This window comes from Dunckerocampus dactyliophorus, chromosome 13, assembly GCF_027744805.1.
Source record: "Dunckerocampus dactyliophorus isolate RoL2022-P2 chromosome 13, RoL_Ddac_1.1, whole genome shotgun sequence".
Lineage (NCBI taxonomy): Eukaryota > Metazoa > Chordata > Actinopteri > Syngnathiformes > Syngnathidae > Dunckerocampus > Dunckerocampus dactyliophorus.
Genome location: NC_072831.1, coordinates 30,107,702 through 30,119,996, shown reverse-complemented (window position 1 = coordinate 30,119,996; position 12,295 = coordinate 30,107,702). Strand labels below are relative to the sequence as shown.

Below are 12,295 nucleotides of genomic sequence, written 5' to 3'. Positions count from 1 at the left end.
AACAAAAGAATACTTCAACACACCACTAGTACTTTGTTGCACCACCTCTGGCTTTTATAACAGCTCGCAGTCTCAGAGGCATGGACTTAATGAGTGACAAACAGTACTCTTCATCAATCTGGCTCCAACTTTCTCTGATTGCTTTTGCCAGATCAGCTTTGCAGGTTGGACCATTTTCTTCAACTTCCACCACAGATTTTCAATTGGATTGAGATCCGAACTATTTGCAGGCCATGACATTGACCTTATGTGTCTTTCTTCAAGGAATGTTTTCACAGTTTTTGCTCTATGGCAAGATGCATTATCATCCTGAAAAATGATTTCATCATCCCCAAACGCCCTTTCAATTGATGGGATAAGAAAAGTGTCCAAAATGTCAACGTAAACCTGTGCATTTATTGAGCCATCTCCCCAGTGCCTTTACCTGACATGCTGCCCCATATCATCAATGATTGTGGAAATTTGCATGTTTTCTTCAGGCAGTCGTCTTCATAAATCTCATTGGAACGGCACCAAACAAAAGTTCCAGCATCATCACCTTGCCCAATGCAGATTCGCGATTCATCACTGAATATGACTTTCATCCAGTCATCCACAGTCCACGATTGCTTTTCCTTAGCCCATTGTAACCTTGTTTTTTTCTGTTTAGGTGTTAATGATGGCTTTCGTTTAGCTTTCCTGTATGTAAATCCCATTTCCTTTAGGCGGTTTCTTACAGTTCGGTCACAGACGTTGACTCCAGTTTCCTCCCATTTGTTCCTCATTTGTTTTGCTGTGCATTTTCTGTTTTCAAGACATATTGCTTTAAGTTTTCTGTCTTGATGCTTTGATGTCCTCCTTGATCTACCAGTATGCTTGCCTTTAACAGCCTTCCCATGTTGTTTGTACTTGGTCCAGATTTTAGACACAGCTGACTGTGAACAACCAACATCTTTTGCAACATTGCGTGATGATTTACCTTCTTTAAGAAGTTTGATAACCCTCTCCTTTGTTTCAATTGACATCTCTTGTGTTGGAGCCATGATTCATGTCAGTCTACTTGGTGCAACAGCTCTCCAAGGTGTGATCACTCCTGTTTAACTGCAGACTAACGAGCAGATCTAATCTGATGCAGATATTAGTTTTGGGAATGGAAATTTACAGGGTGATTCCGTAATTTTTTCCCTCTGATTGGTCTAAAAAAGTAACTGTTACTGACTACCACATCTTTTTTTCTTGATTTCTTTTAGTGTTTCTTAAAGCCAGAAAGTTGCCATTTGAAATGACTTTAGTTTTGTGTCATGTCTGTGATCTGCTTTTTTTCTACAAATTTAAACAACTGAATGAACATCCTCCGAGACTGGTGATTCCATCATTTTTGCCAGGGGTTGTATCAAAATGGCCCCCGCATCCTCTGACTTTTCCATATGCGGCCCCTGGTGGAAAAAGTTTGGACACCCCCGATGCTTTAAACTTACCTTAAATTGTACTAAACATGCTCCAAAACGACGGCGTGTCTTGAATGCAACACGGACTTGAACGCTGTTCTTCAAAGCAACGTTGGTTAGCACAGCAGCAACACGCTTCACCTTCCACGATGTGACAACAGTTCCCCAAAGTGTATCCATGGGAAAACTCTGCAGCATCCTTGAGTGTATCATGGACATTACATCATAGTTCCCATTTGGACTCAGCGTCGCTTTCGTTATTGTCTGAATTTTCAGCAAAAACCGGAGAAAGAAGACACAAATACTCTGAAGTCAGCCTTCCATGGCCCAGTCCACACGGAAACATTTCCGGGATTCCACGGTTCTCGCTCAGAAAAGGGTGGAGTGCCATCTCCGGGTCGGGGATGACATCCTGCCCCAAGCGGAGGAGTTGAAGCACTTCGGGGACTTGTTCACGAGTGAGGGAAGGATGGAACGCAACATGGACAGGCGCTTTGGTGCGGACTCTGCAGTGATTTGTGGTGTTGAAGAGGCAGCCCAGCTGAGCTGGAAGGCAAAGCTCTCCATTTAGTGGTTTAGTGGCCTGTGGGCAAGGTCACCCAGAACGCTGCTTCCATGTGGATGAAAGTCTGAAACCATCAAATAATTTGCCGTGTGGACAGTAGGGTTGACGAGCGGACGAGTCGATAAAAATCAGCCAAAAATCTTGAGCTGAATGGAGTGTGGACATGCGGCGGGTATCGTGAGAGAAGCAGTCAGCTGATCCGGGATGAGCCTGGCATGCCGGTGAAAGGATCGCTGTGCTAGCTTGCCATTACTGAAAACGACAACGGTTGTAAATAGTAGCAGGCACGCTAGCTAGCCGCTAGCTTGCTCCCAAAGACGTAATTTTTTTGCTTGGAAGGCAAAAAAAAGGCAATGACGCAAGTGCACAATGAAAGAGCCACTTTTCATGCAGCTTTAAGCTTAAAAACGGACGCAAGGTGGCAGGAGTGCGTTTGATAAGAGCTCGTGTACGTTAAAGCACTCCACGGCAACGAGGAAGTGAGAGCGTGGAGGAGTGTAGCGTGCAGAAGGTTACGCATTGTAGGGAAATGTTAACGCATGCACACACAATGCTTGGTTCCAGATGTGAGAATTGTAAATAGCTGATGGTGTTATATTTGTAAATAAATTGTTTTGATGCAAAACAAGCCTTTTTGGTGTTGTTTATGTTGGTTTAGTTGTTTACATATTTCAGCCGTCACAAAAGCAACAAATATTTGTGCCAAAGTGGAAGTTATGCTTGAAATGTGTCTTTTCACACAAATTTGCTTCACTCCCTTTTTTAGTCAGGAACTGATATTTTCCTGAACCTTACCTGTGTTCTACTGCTGATTACTGAAGAAATGAAAACAGTTGAAACAAACTTTTTTTTCTGATGAAAATTGGGAGTGTAATGTTTGTCCTTGTAGCTTCCGTGTTTGTCGAACCACACAAGACAATATTCTGAATGCCTTGGAATAATCAGTCAAAATGGCCGAGTTCATATTTCAACTTTATGCTATTTTTTTCTCAATATAATGACTTTATTCTCCTAATATTTTGTTTTCATTCCTGTAAAATGACTGCGCTTTTTTCCATTTTTGCAGTTTTTAAAAATTGTGTTCTTAGAATGTGCCAATAACGGCCGTCGGGCCGCACTGTGGACACGGCTGGTTTATGTTGCTATGCATTGTAGTGTTAAGGTCATCATTATGAACTACTGTCTACTTCCACAGCACTAAGACCTGCACACTGTCACTTCCTGTTCAGTGCAAAGTAAGCGTCAACATTTCAAAAACATCCAATTAAATGTTTAAAAAATGTACTGTAAATTAGGGTAGAATTCACATCTTCCACACAGGGAAATATAGAAAAAAACATACGCATGTCTGACTGGGGGCATTTTTATGGTAAATGCCTGGAACGTTTGGACACAGGAAGTGTGGAAGTTCTTGTTTTGCAGATGATTTAGGAAGAAAATGGAAAATGCTGCTACTGCCTTGAAAAAACATCCAGTCCCCGTACGACATGATTTTTTTCATCATAATACTCCTGGACTTTTCCCGCTGGCCGTCCCGCGGGCGTGATGGTAGCGTTGAGTATTTGTTGCAATACTTCATCAACACACTAAGAAGACGGCAACCAGTTTTATTTGATCATTTCATTCTACAGCTGGACGACCACAAGCATCAACACTGACAATCTGTTTGTTTGGCTTTTTTTCTTGACACACGTGCGTGAAAAGTGGCGTCTAATGGAATCACCGACGGCACATGCATGCGGCAAATAGGCACCTTCTGGTATTACTTATATACTCGAATACTTGGGACTTCACATTTACTTCCCGCCCCTCTGATTCAAGTGTTCCCAAAAGTGAATCCTGCGTGTTGGGTTTGTGATGTCTACATGCCGTAGAAGGCGGTGTCACTTTTACCGACACCGTCGTCCGCTACTTCAAGGAAGGGGGGGGGACACTTTTTCAACAACACATTTAATTATTTCAGAGTCATTTCAAACAAAAATTCAAAATAAAACAGGCTTTTCATGGCATGGAAGAGGATGCGTTAGGATTTTTCATCCAGGGTGTCCCTAAAGTCTGGAAATATTGTTCTAATCTGCGTACGTTATCGCCACAAGAACAATGAATCATGAATGAAACAGAAAGAAAGTGGTGCAAACAGGGAATGATTGTAAAAGTGTCCCACTGATGAGACAACGGCCACCACAGGAAGCACGCGGCCCACAAGAAAACAACCAGGAAGCCTAGCTTACGTCTCATTTATGTCTAATATGTCGTATTTCCTGTTATGATGTCTGCTGTAGTAGCTCATAAGAGTCTAGGGATGTTATTTCGCATCTAGAGGGCTCTAATAATGTTGAAAACCGATTTTAGAAGGTCGTAAACAGGTTTTCTGTGTTCAAACTATGAAAACATTTCTACTTTGCGGAAATTCACTTATCACTGTCCGTAAAGGAGGGATTGGTGTGTATGAATGTTTGCTGATGTGTCCAGACTTTAGGGACGGAGTGTGTTTGAAGTGAACGAGTGAACATGTGCTCTTTAAACACGAGTGTGATAAATAAGGCGGTTGGCTGCAAATGTCTCTCACACGATGCGCCTGCAAGCACGGATCAACTTTGGTTTCCCGCTACGAGCGCTGACAGGACACTGGACAGAGACGACGCAATGCAGGACATTCACACGGAGACATCGCGGCCGCTTTGTTTTCTTGCTGTTTTTTCCACGTTCCTCATTTTTCTACAACAAAATAGATCATCTGAACCCTCGCTCGTGTTACCCTGCATGGCCGCCATCCTGTTAGTCGTAGTCTTCGTAGTCTGGACCCATGCCTTCACGCTGATAGGAGCCCCCCTGCGTGGAGTAGGACCTGGTCTTCATTGAACAGTTGGAGTCCATCAAAATTGCCTGAAAGACAGTTGATGGAAAATTCCACATCAAGCATCAAAATGAATCAACTCCTCACCGACATTTTCGAAAGACATGCGGGTGTCACGTGCCAGTCCTTCACAGGTATACTTGGGGGGAATCGCCCTTTTGAAAGCGCCGGACCCCCGTGCAGCATCTGTATCAGCGTACACGTGCTGACGTCACGGGGGTCCAAACGCCACAACGTGAAAAATGCAACTTTGCAGCACATGTAGACATGCTAACAGTGCTGTGGTTCCTGGTGTGTTTTGCATGTTTGTCACACTTAAATGTTTGACATCATCAAAGAAATGACAGCATTAGTGGACAAGGGTGGACGCTCGTTACACCCCCGCTACAAAGCAACACACCGCGGCTGCTAAACGCCCACACGGGAGCAGCAGTGATAAATGAATCCAGCAGCAGATAACAACATCAGCCTGAGACTGAGGAGCTCCGGGGGCTGGAACAGCAAACGGAGTGTGCTGGATGTGGAAGGGGGGGTCACGTCCCACTAAGATCCCAAACAACCAGCACGAGATTGCATGAGCAAAGTGAAAAATGCCACGTACTGTTGGTGGGTGTCTTGTGGGTGAGGACTGGGTGAGGCTACTTAAACCACCATTGGGGATTTGGGGGGCCAGAGTGACCATTCATAAACGAGGTTGAAGGCATGGAGTTGGAGGTCTCGATGAAGGACGCATCATCATAATAATTCCATGCTAACGTAGTTTGCCTGCACCCTTCCTGCTCCTGCTCGCCTTGGCCGTTTCATCAAGCCTGACACGGCCTCTGCCTTTGCCTCTCTGCTCGCCACTGCATCTCGGGTTGCAACGGCTCCAGACGCTGCTCTTGATACTGAGCAGCTAATGAACTGCTTTACTTCTACCTGTGCTGATGTCCTGGACAGTCTAGCCCCGCGTAAAACCATGCGCCCTAAAACTAAACAGGATGTGTGGCTCAATGATGTCACACGAGAAGCACGCCGCGAATGCCGAAAGGCCGAGCGCAGGTGGAAGAAAGATGGTCTGCAAGGTTCCTTTGAAACCCTCAAAGCCAGTTGGAGGCGATATCAAAACATAGTGAAGGCTGAGAAAAGAAAATACCTCTCAGATGTGATATCAAAAAATATAAACAACCCATGTGTTCTTTTTAAAACTATTGACTCTGTTTTAAACCCCAGTCCATCCACGACACTGGAAGTCTCATCTGACACTTGTGAACATTTCCTGCACTTTTTTAATAATAAGGTTGCGTCTATACGAGCCAAATATATCACCCCCCTCTATTAATTTGTCTACAGTGACACAGTGTTCTAAAGTTTTTAATCAGTTTGAACCTGTGTTGCTGGCCTTCATTACCAAGGTAGTTGATGGTCTTAAGCCTTCTTCCTCTCCCATTGACCCACTCCCCCCTCGCTTTTTTAGGGAGGTGTGGGTAACTATTGGCCCCTATGTGTGCAATATCATCAACAGCAGCCTGTCCTCTGGTATTGTTCCTTCCTTTTGTAAAAAGGCTGCTGTTGAACCTTTGCTTAAAAAAACAGGTCTTGATCCTTCGATTTGATCAAATTATCGGCCCATTTCTAAACTACCTTTTATCTCAAAGATTTTAGAAAGAAGTGTTCTTGCACAGATGCAGCCTTTTTTAGATGAAAATGGGATTTTAGACACCTTCCAGTCAGGTTACAGGGCCTTTCATAGCACTGAGTCTGCACTTTTAAAGGTTTTTAATGACCTGTTTTTAATGACTAATAATGGTGGTTCAGCCATTTTAGTGCTTTTAGACCTGACTGCTGCCTTTGACACAGTGGACCACACTATTCTTTTATCTCGCTTGGAAAACTGTGTGGGTGTCAGGGGGACTGCCCTTGATTGGTTTAGGTCTTACCTGTCAGGGAGATGCCTTATGTATGTATGTTTGTATGTATGTACTTTATTTATCCCACAGCGGGGAAATTTACTTGTTACAGCAGCAAGCAAGCAAGATACGCAAGTAAAGAGTACAGTGTAAAGGATGCATATTGACATAGTTACTGTGGGACTTGGTGACTCCACCTCATCTACTGCCCCCCTTGAATGTGGAGTCCCCCAGAGATCAATCCTGGGCCCCATCCTATTTGTTCTCTACCTAATCCCACTTAGCACAATTTTTAGAAAGCATGGCATCTCCTATCACTTTTATGCAGATGACTGCCAGATGTATTTACCAATTACAAGAAATGACCATGCCCCCCTGACTCCCCTTCTTGAGTGTTTTAGTGACGTCAAGGTCTGGTTGGCTCAACATTTTTTAAAGCTCAATGAGGGGAAGACAGAAGTTATCATCCTTAATAATAATGACCCCCACTTGGACTTGGGTCCCATGAAAAACCATGTCAGTCCCACAGCCACCAGCCTTGGCGTCATCATTGATGGTGATTTTAAACTTAATAAACAAATCAATGCCGTTGTAAAATCTTGTTTTTATCATCTTCGGCTTTTATCCAAAGTCAAATCATTTTTATCATTGCAACATTTCGAACAAGCCACGCACGCTTTTATCTCGTCACGTCTGGACTACTGTAATGCGCTTTACTCTGGAATAAACCATAAATGACTCTCTGGCTTCCAGTTAGTCCAGAACTCTGCAGCACGGCTTTTAACAGCAACCAAAAAGAGGGAGCATATTACCCCAATTTTAGCTTCCCTGCACTGGTTGCCTGTGCGTTTTAGAATTGATTTTAAGATTTTATTGTTTGTTTTTAAGGCTTTGAATGGGCTGGCCCCTCAGTACATCTCGGACCTCATCCAAATTTACACTCCAGTGCCACTTTGAGTCCGAAGGCCAGCTCCAACCGGTGGTGCCTAAGACCAGACTTAAGACCAGGGGAGACCGGGCCTTTTCTGTAGTCGGCCCAAAGCTGTGGAACACTCTCCCCCCTCATGTAAAAACGGCCCCCACAATTGAAAGCTTGAAGTCTCGTCTTAAAACCCACTTTTATTCTCTGGCTTTTAACTCGGCGTGAGTCGTGTGGTCCTCTGTGTCTTTTATTCTTTTTTACGTTTTTATTGGTTCTATTTATTTTAGTTTTTTAAATTAAATTTACTTATTTATTTTTTACCTACTTCTTGGACTTTTGGCTTTTATTGTTTCGATTTCTTGTTTTAAATATTTTATTGTAGTACGTTTCTTTGTTTCTATTTCATCTTTTAGTTTTTATTGTGGCAATTTTTACTTATTATTTACATTTACATTCCTTTATTTACTTATTATTTATGGTTTTGTTAGTCTGTGCAGCACTTTGGAAACAGTGTTTATAAAATGTGCTACATAAATAAAGTGGAGTGGATTGGATTTGTCATTTCATGTGCAGTGGAACCTCTGCTAGCATCCAACGTGCGTGTGAATGGAAACGTTTATTGGTTGTTTTTCAGAACCAATGAAATCTTACTATTTTCTCCTCTTGTCCCGGGGGGTTCCTGAGGAAGAGACAAAGCGGAGCAAAGATAATGTCCACGATTCCAATGATGGTCATCAACCAGCGGAAGCCAATGGTCTCAGCAATGGATCCTCCGATAGACGGGCCTGAAACACAAAGAATCCTAGCTGCCTGTTTGGAGGAGACTGCTAACAGCAGATCCCCGCACATTCAAGCATTCACGCAAATATGACTCATACATATATAGATGTACTGTGTATGTTTTCCTTTTCCTGTGGGTGTTTGTGTGTTTTGGATCAGTTGCCCGCTGTCGAGCACCATGCAGAAAGACCCTCGATAATGTATCTGTGTAGTTCCCGTCCACCGCCGGGGGCCAAAATGCTAAAGTGTGTCCAGAAATGAGGCCATATGTTGTAGCGTGGAAGTTGTGGGCCTTCATTCTTACCCAAAGCAAATCCCATGCAAAAAGCCACATCAGCAATGGCATACACACTTCCATAAACTGACACGTGCCGCAAATCCACCAAGTATCCCATGATTGGCATCATAGAAGAGTCCACCATGCCTGGAACAAGCAGTCAACATTCAGTGGGGAATACGGAGCTTATTTGGAAACAGGTAGCATTCTTACCGATAGCAAAACCAATCCCGAACATTGGGAGAATGAGACCATAAATACTTGCTGCAAATGGAACCTGCAATATGGACACAATAAAAGGCTCAAGTGAAAACAACCAATGGAAATAAAAAAGGAACAGGAAGTCCTCAGTCTACTCCTTACTTGTCCTGCACACTGGAAGGGGGCGTTGCAAGGGAGGGAGAGACAGGCTTATAGGGAGGAGGAAGTCTCAATAATGAGAGCTCCACACGGCTTAGTTATCACTGTCTATTTCATAGGAGCTCAGAGACGCCATCTTTATCCTTCAGGATGGGCGTTGGAGCAGCTTGGAGCGGGTATGCCACTGATGTTGATTTCTCCGCTTTCTGAACATTTGACTGATGTCTTAGGGCCCTGGCACACCTTGACGATTTAGCCAGCTTATGCCAACGTATGAAAAACTTGGCCAATACGCTGGCGTACGTCCAATAAGTTATGGGTACGTTTTGTATAAGTTAACAGTACGCGGAAGCACGCCGGCACACGTCATAGTACGTCTAAGTCATCCAAAAGTTTTGTGCCTGCACAAAACTTTTCGACGTACATCAACGTATGATTCATACATGAATGGAAATACTCCTATGCACTTACGTTGACGTGATCAATAATGCTTGATTAAAACGTGCATTGTTTCTCTCAGACGAAGCGCAAAAAAATAAAAAAATAAATGTTAGTTCCATTCCCAGTGTCACAGTGCCCTCTACTGGTCAAGCTAAGATAGTTCTGTCTCAAGGTATGTTGCCGTATTACGACTTGTGCATAACTTACAAATAACGTCTGTGAACAGGTGTCAACGATCGCATAACTTATTGCCCGCGGATGCGGGACGCATGAATCATACGTTGACATACGTCAAAAAGTTTTATGCAGGCACAAAATTTTTGGACGACATAGAGGTATGCCGGCGTGCTTCCGCGTGCCAACATATACAAAACTTACACATAATTTATTCGACGTACGCCAGCGTATTGGCCAATTTTTTCATACGTTGGCGTAAGCTGGCTAAGTCGTCAAGGTGTGACAGGGCCTTTATTTCACTTCACTAAAAAGAACAAGACTGACGTCGTCCGTCCTCAGCGTAGTGAGGTGCCGCCACGTATTGTTCTGCCGCATGCACGTGCAGTACCCTCCAGAGCCCACACGTGTTGGGACAGTGAGGCCAGTTCCCTTACTTTTACTGAAGGCTGAAAACCAGGGTTGTCAAAGTTAACGCAAAAGCTTCCCTTATCCACCCATCCATCTTCTACCGCTTATCCCAGGTCAGGTCGCGGGGGCAGCAGCCTACCCAGACTTCCCTCTCTCTCCCCGGCTACTTCGTCCAGCTCCTCCCAGCAGATCCTGAGGCGTTCCCAGGCCAGTTGAGAGACATGGTCTCTCCAACGTGTCCTGGGTCTTCCCCGAGGCTTCCAACTGGTCGGCTATGACCGATGTTCTGATTGATGTGACATCTTCTGTCACATTCACAATTGCTTGTTTTTCACCCGTAGACGGCTCTCTGGTTTTCATGTTGTTTTCACCTCTAAATGCAGTCAATGCAGACAAAACCTATCCTACACTATCTGAAGCTGAGTAGGCGTTCAGTGTTACTTATTGATTGAAGAAGTCATGTAATAGGACACGCCTGGCAACAAAACACACCAATTCTTTTGCTCACATGAAAAATGGGCGGGTTCAACCAAACGGTGCTATCTTCTAAGTGGTGCATCCGATCAAATAAGAGCTGAAATGTTTCTCATTATTTTTAATGTCAAACCCAAATGTTTTCAGTAAAAACTAAGGAATCTGCCTCACTGTTGCAATACTTGTGGGGGTGGGGGAGGCACTGTAAGTACTTCTCGTTGTCTTTTTGTACAGTATTAATAACTTGTGGGAATGCGTACGTAAACCACGAAATGCCGGAACACGAGGACCACCTGGATAGTAAAGAAACAGCGGTACTTACCCCTATCGCACAGACCCCCACCAACGCCATTCCGATGAGGGCAGAAAGCCATCTGTTTGGGAGGAGACCCAACAAATTGATCAGGTCATGCAATTTACAACCTTGTCTGCTATTATCACATTGAAGTATTACATGGAAGTATCACATGGAATTATCACATGGAAGTATTACATTGAAGTATGACATTGAAGTATGACATTGAAGTATTACATTGAAGTATTACATGTCAAACTGCGTACAAATAATGCACACATTAAAATTCGATATCACCTTAAAAATGATTTGAAACAGTGCTGGGGAGGAAGATGACTGGAATATTGTTCAATTTCACTTCCAAATTTAAAAAAAACAAAGCATGCCAATCATTTTGAATATTACCGTCATCCCTAGCCACATCACAACTCCAATTTTGCAGCTTCACGCTAACATGGTTTTTCAAAACTGTATTAAAGATGAAATCATGCTGTTTTGTGGTTAAATGCAGCCTATTATTAGCAACAAATACGCATATTGAGGCAAACCTTACATATTTCCTGCCTAAATTAAGCACTTTCAAGCATAAAAATGGCTAAACGAAGTAAAATACAAATAGGAGGCATTGAGAAGACACATTGAAATCGGATATGCAGTACTCTACACTGCTCACTAGGTGTCAGTAGGTGAAACACACAAGCACCAAACTTGGTTGCTGGAACAACAGGCTTTTACGGCAGGTCTGAATGATATAACAATAACAAAAACATAATAATCATAATGATGCTAACAAAAGCAACAACACAGTGTAAAGGTGACTATAGGGGTGTTATGTCATGTCTAGAGGGCTCTAATCATGGTACAAAGCGTATTTAAAAGGTCATAAAAAGGTTTTCCATGCTCTAACTACAAAAATATTACATTTATGAGGAAGGAGTTTTTTATCTGATGTTTTTAGAAAGTGATGCAAACGTGATGCGTGAGTGCACTCTGCTGCATGTGATGTCATCCCTGAGAGGCTGCTGGATTTGTAAATATTATTGCATTTTTTTTGTCATTTATTTGTCCAGAAAGACTTGAAAAGAGAGCTACAGGGGTGTGAAAAAGTATTTGCCCCCTTGCTGATGTTTGTCCCACTTCAATGTTTCAGATCATCAATCAAATGTAAATAGTAGTCAATGACAACACAACTCAACACTTGATGCACTTTTTACATGAAACTTTTTAATATTATGGGAGGAAAAAAAAGCCAAACCTACATGTCCCTGTGTGGAAAAAGTGACAGCCCCCCTGTTCCAAAACATGGAACAGTGGTGAACCTTCCCAGGAGGGGCCGGCCAACCAAAATGATCCCAAGAGCGCAGCCAAGACTCATCCGTGAGGTCACAAAAGACCCCACAACAACATCCAAAGAAGTGCAGGC

At 43.3% G+C, this 12,295-nt stretch overlaps 1 protein-coding gene across 1 annotated transcript in view; it reads right to left on the bottom strand.

Moving 5' to 3' along the window:
- Positions 1-3,628: 3,628 nt before the first annotated feature.
- Positions 3,629-12,295, bottom strand: part of LOC129192776 (synaptic vesicular amine transporter-like) — a 31,195-nt gene continuing 22,528 nt past the window's right edge. Inside the window, exons 12-16 of the mRNA XM_054797102.1 lie at positions 10,900-10,951; positions 8,931-8,994; positions 8,745-8,864; positions 8,312-8,445; positions 3,629-4,878 (exon numbers count right to left, since the gene is read on the bottom strand). Of these exons, the coding sequence (XP_054653077.1) occupies positions 4,771-4,878; positions 8,312-8,445; positions 8,745-8,864; positions 8,931-8,994; positions 10,900-10,951 (478 nt within the window). The 3' untranslated portion in view covers positions 3,629-4,770. The remainder of the gene's footprint in view (positions 4,879-8,311; positions 8,446-8,744; positions 8,865-8,930; positions 8,995-10,899; positions 10,952-12,295) is intronic.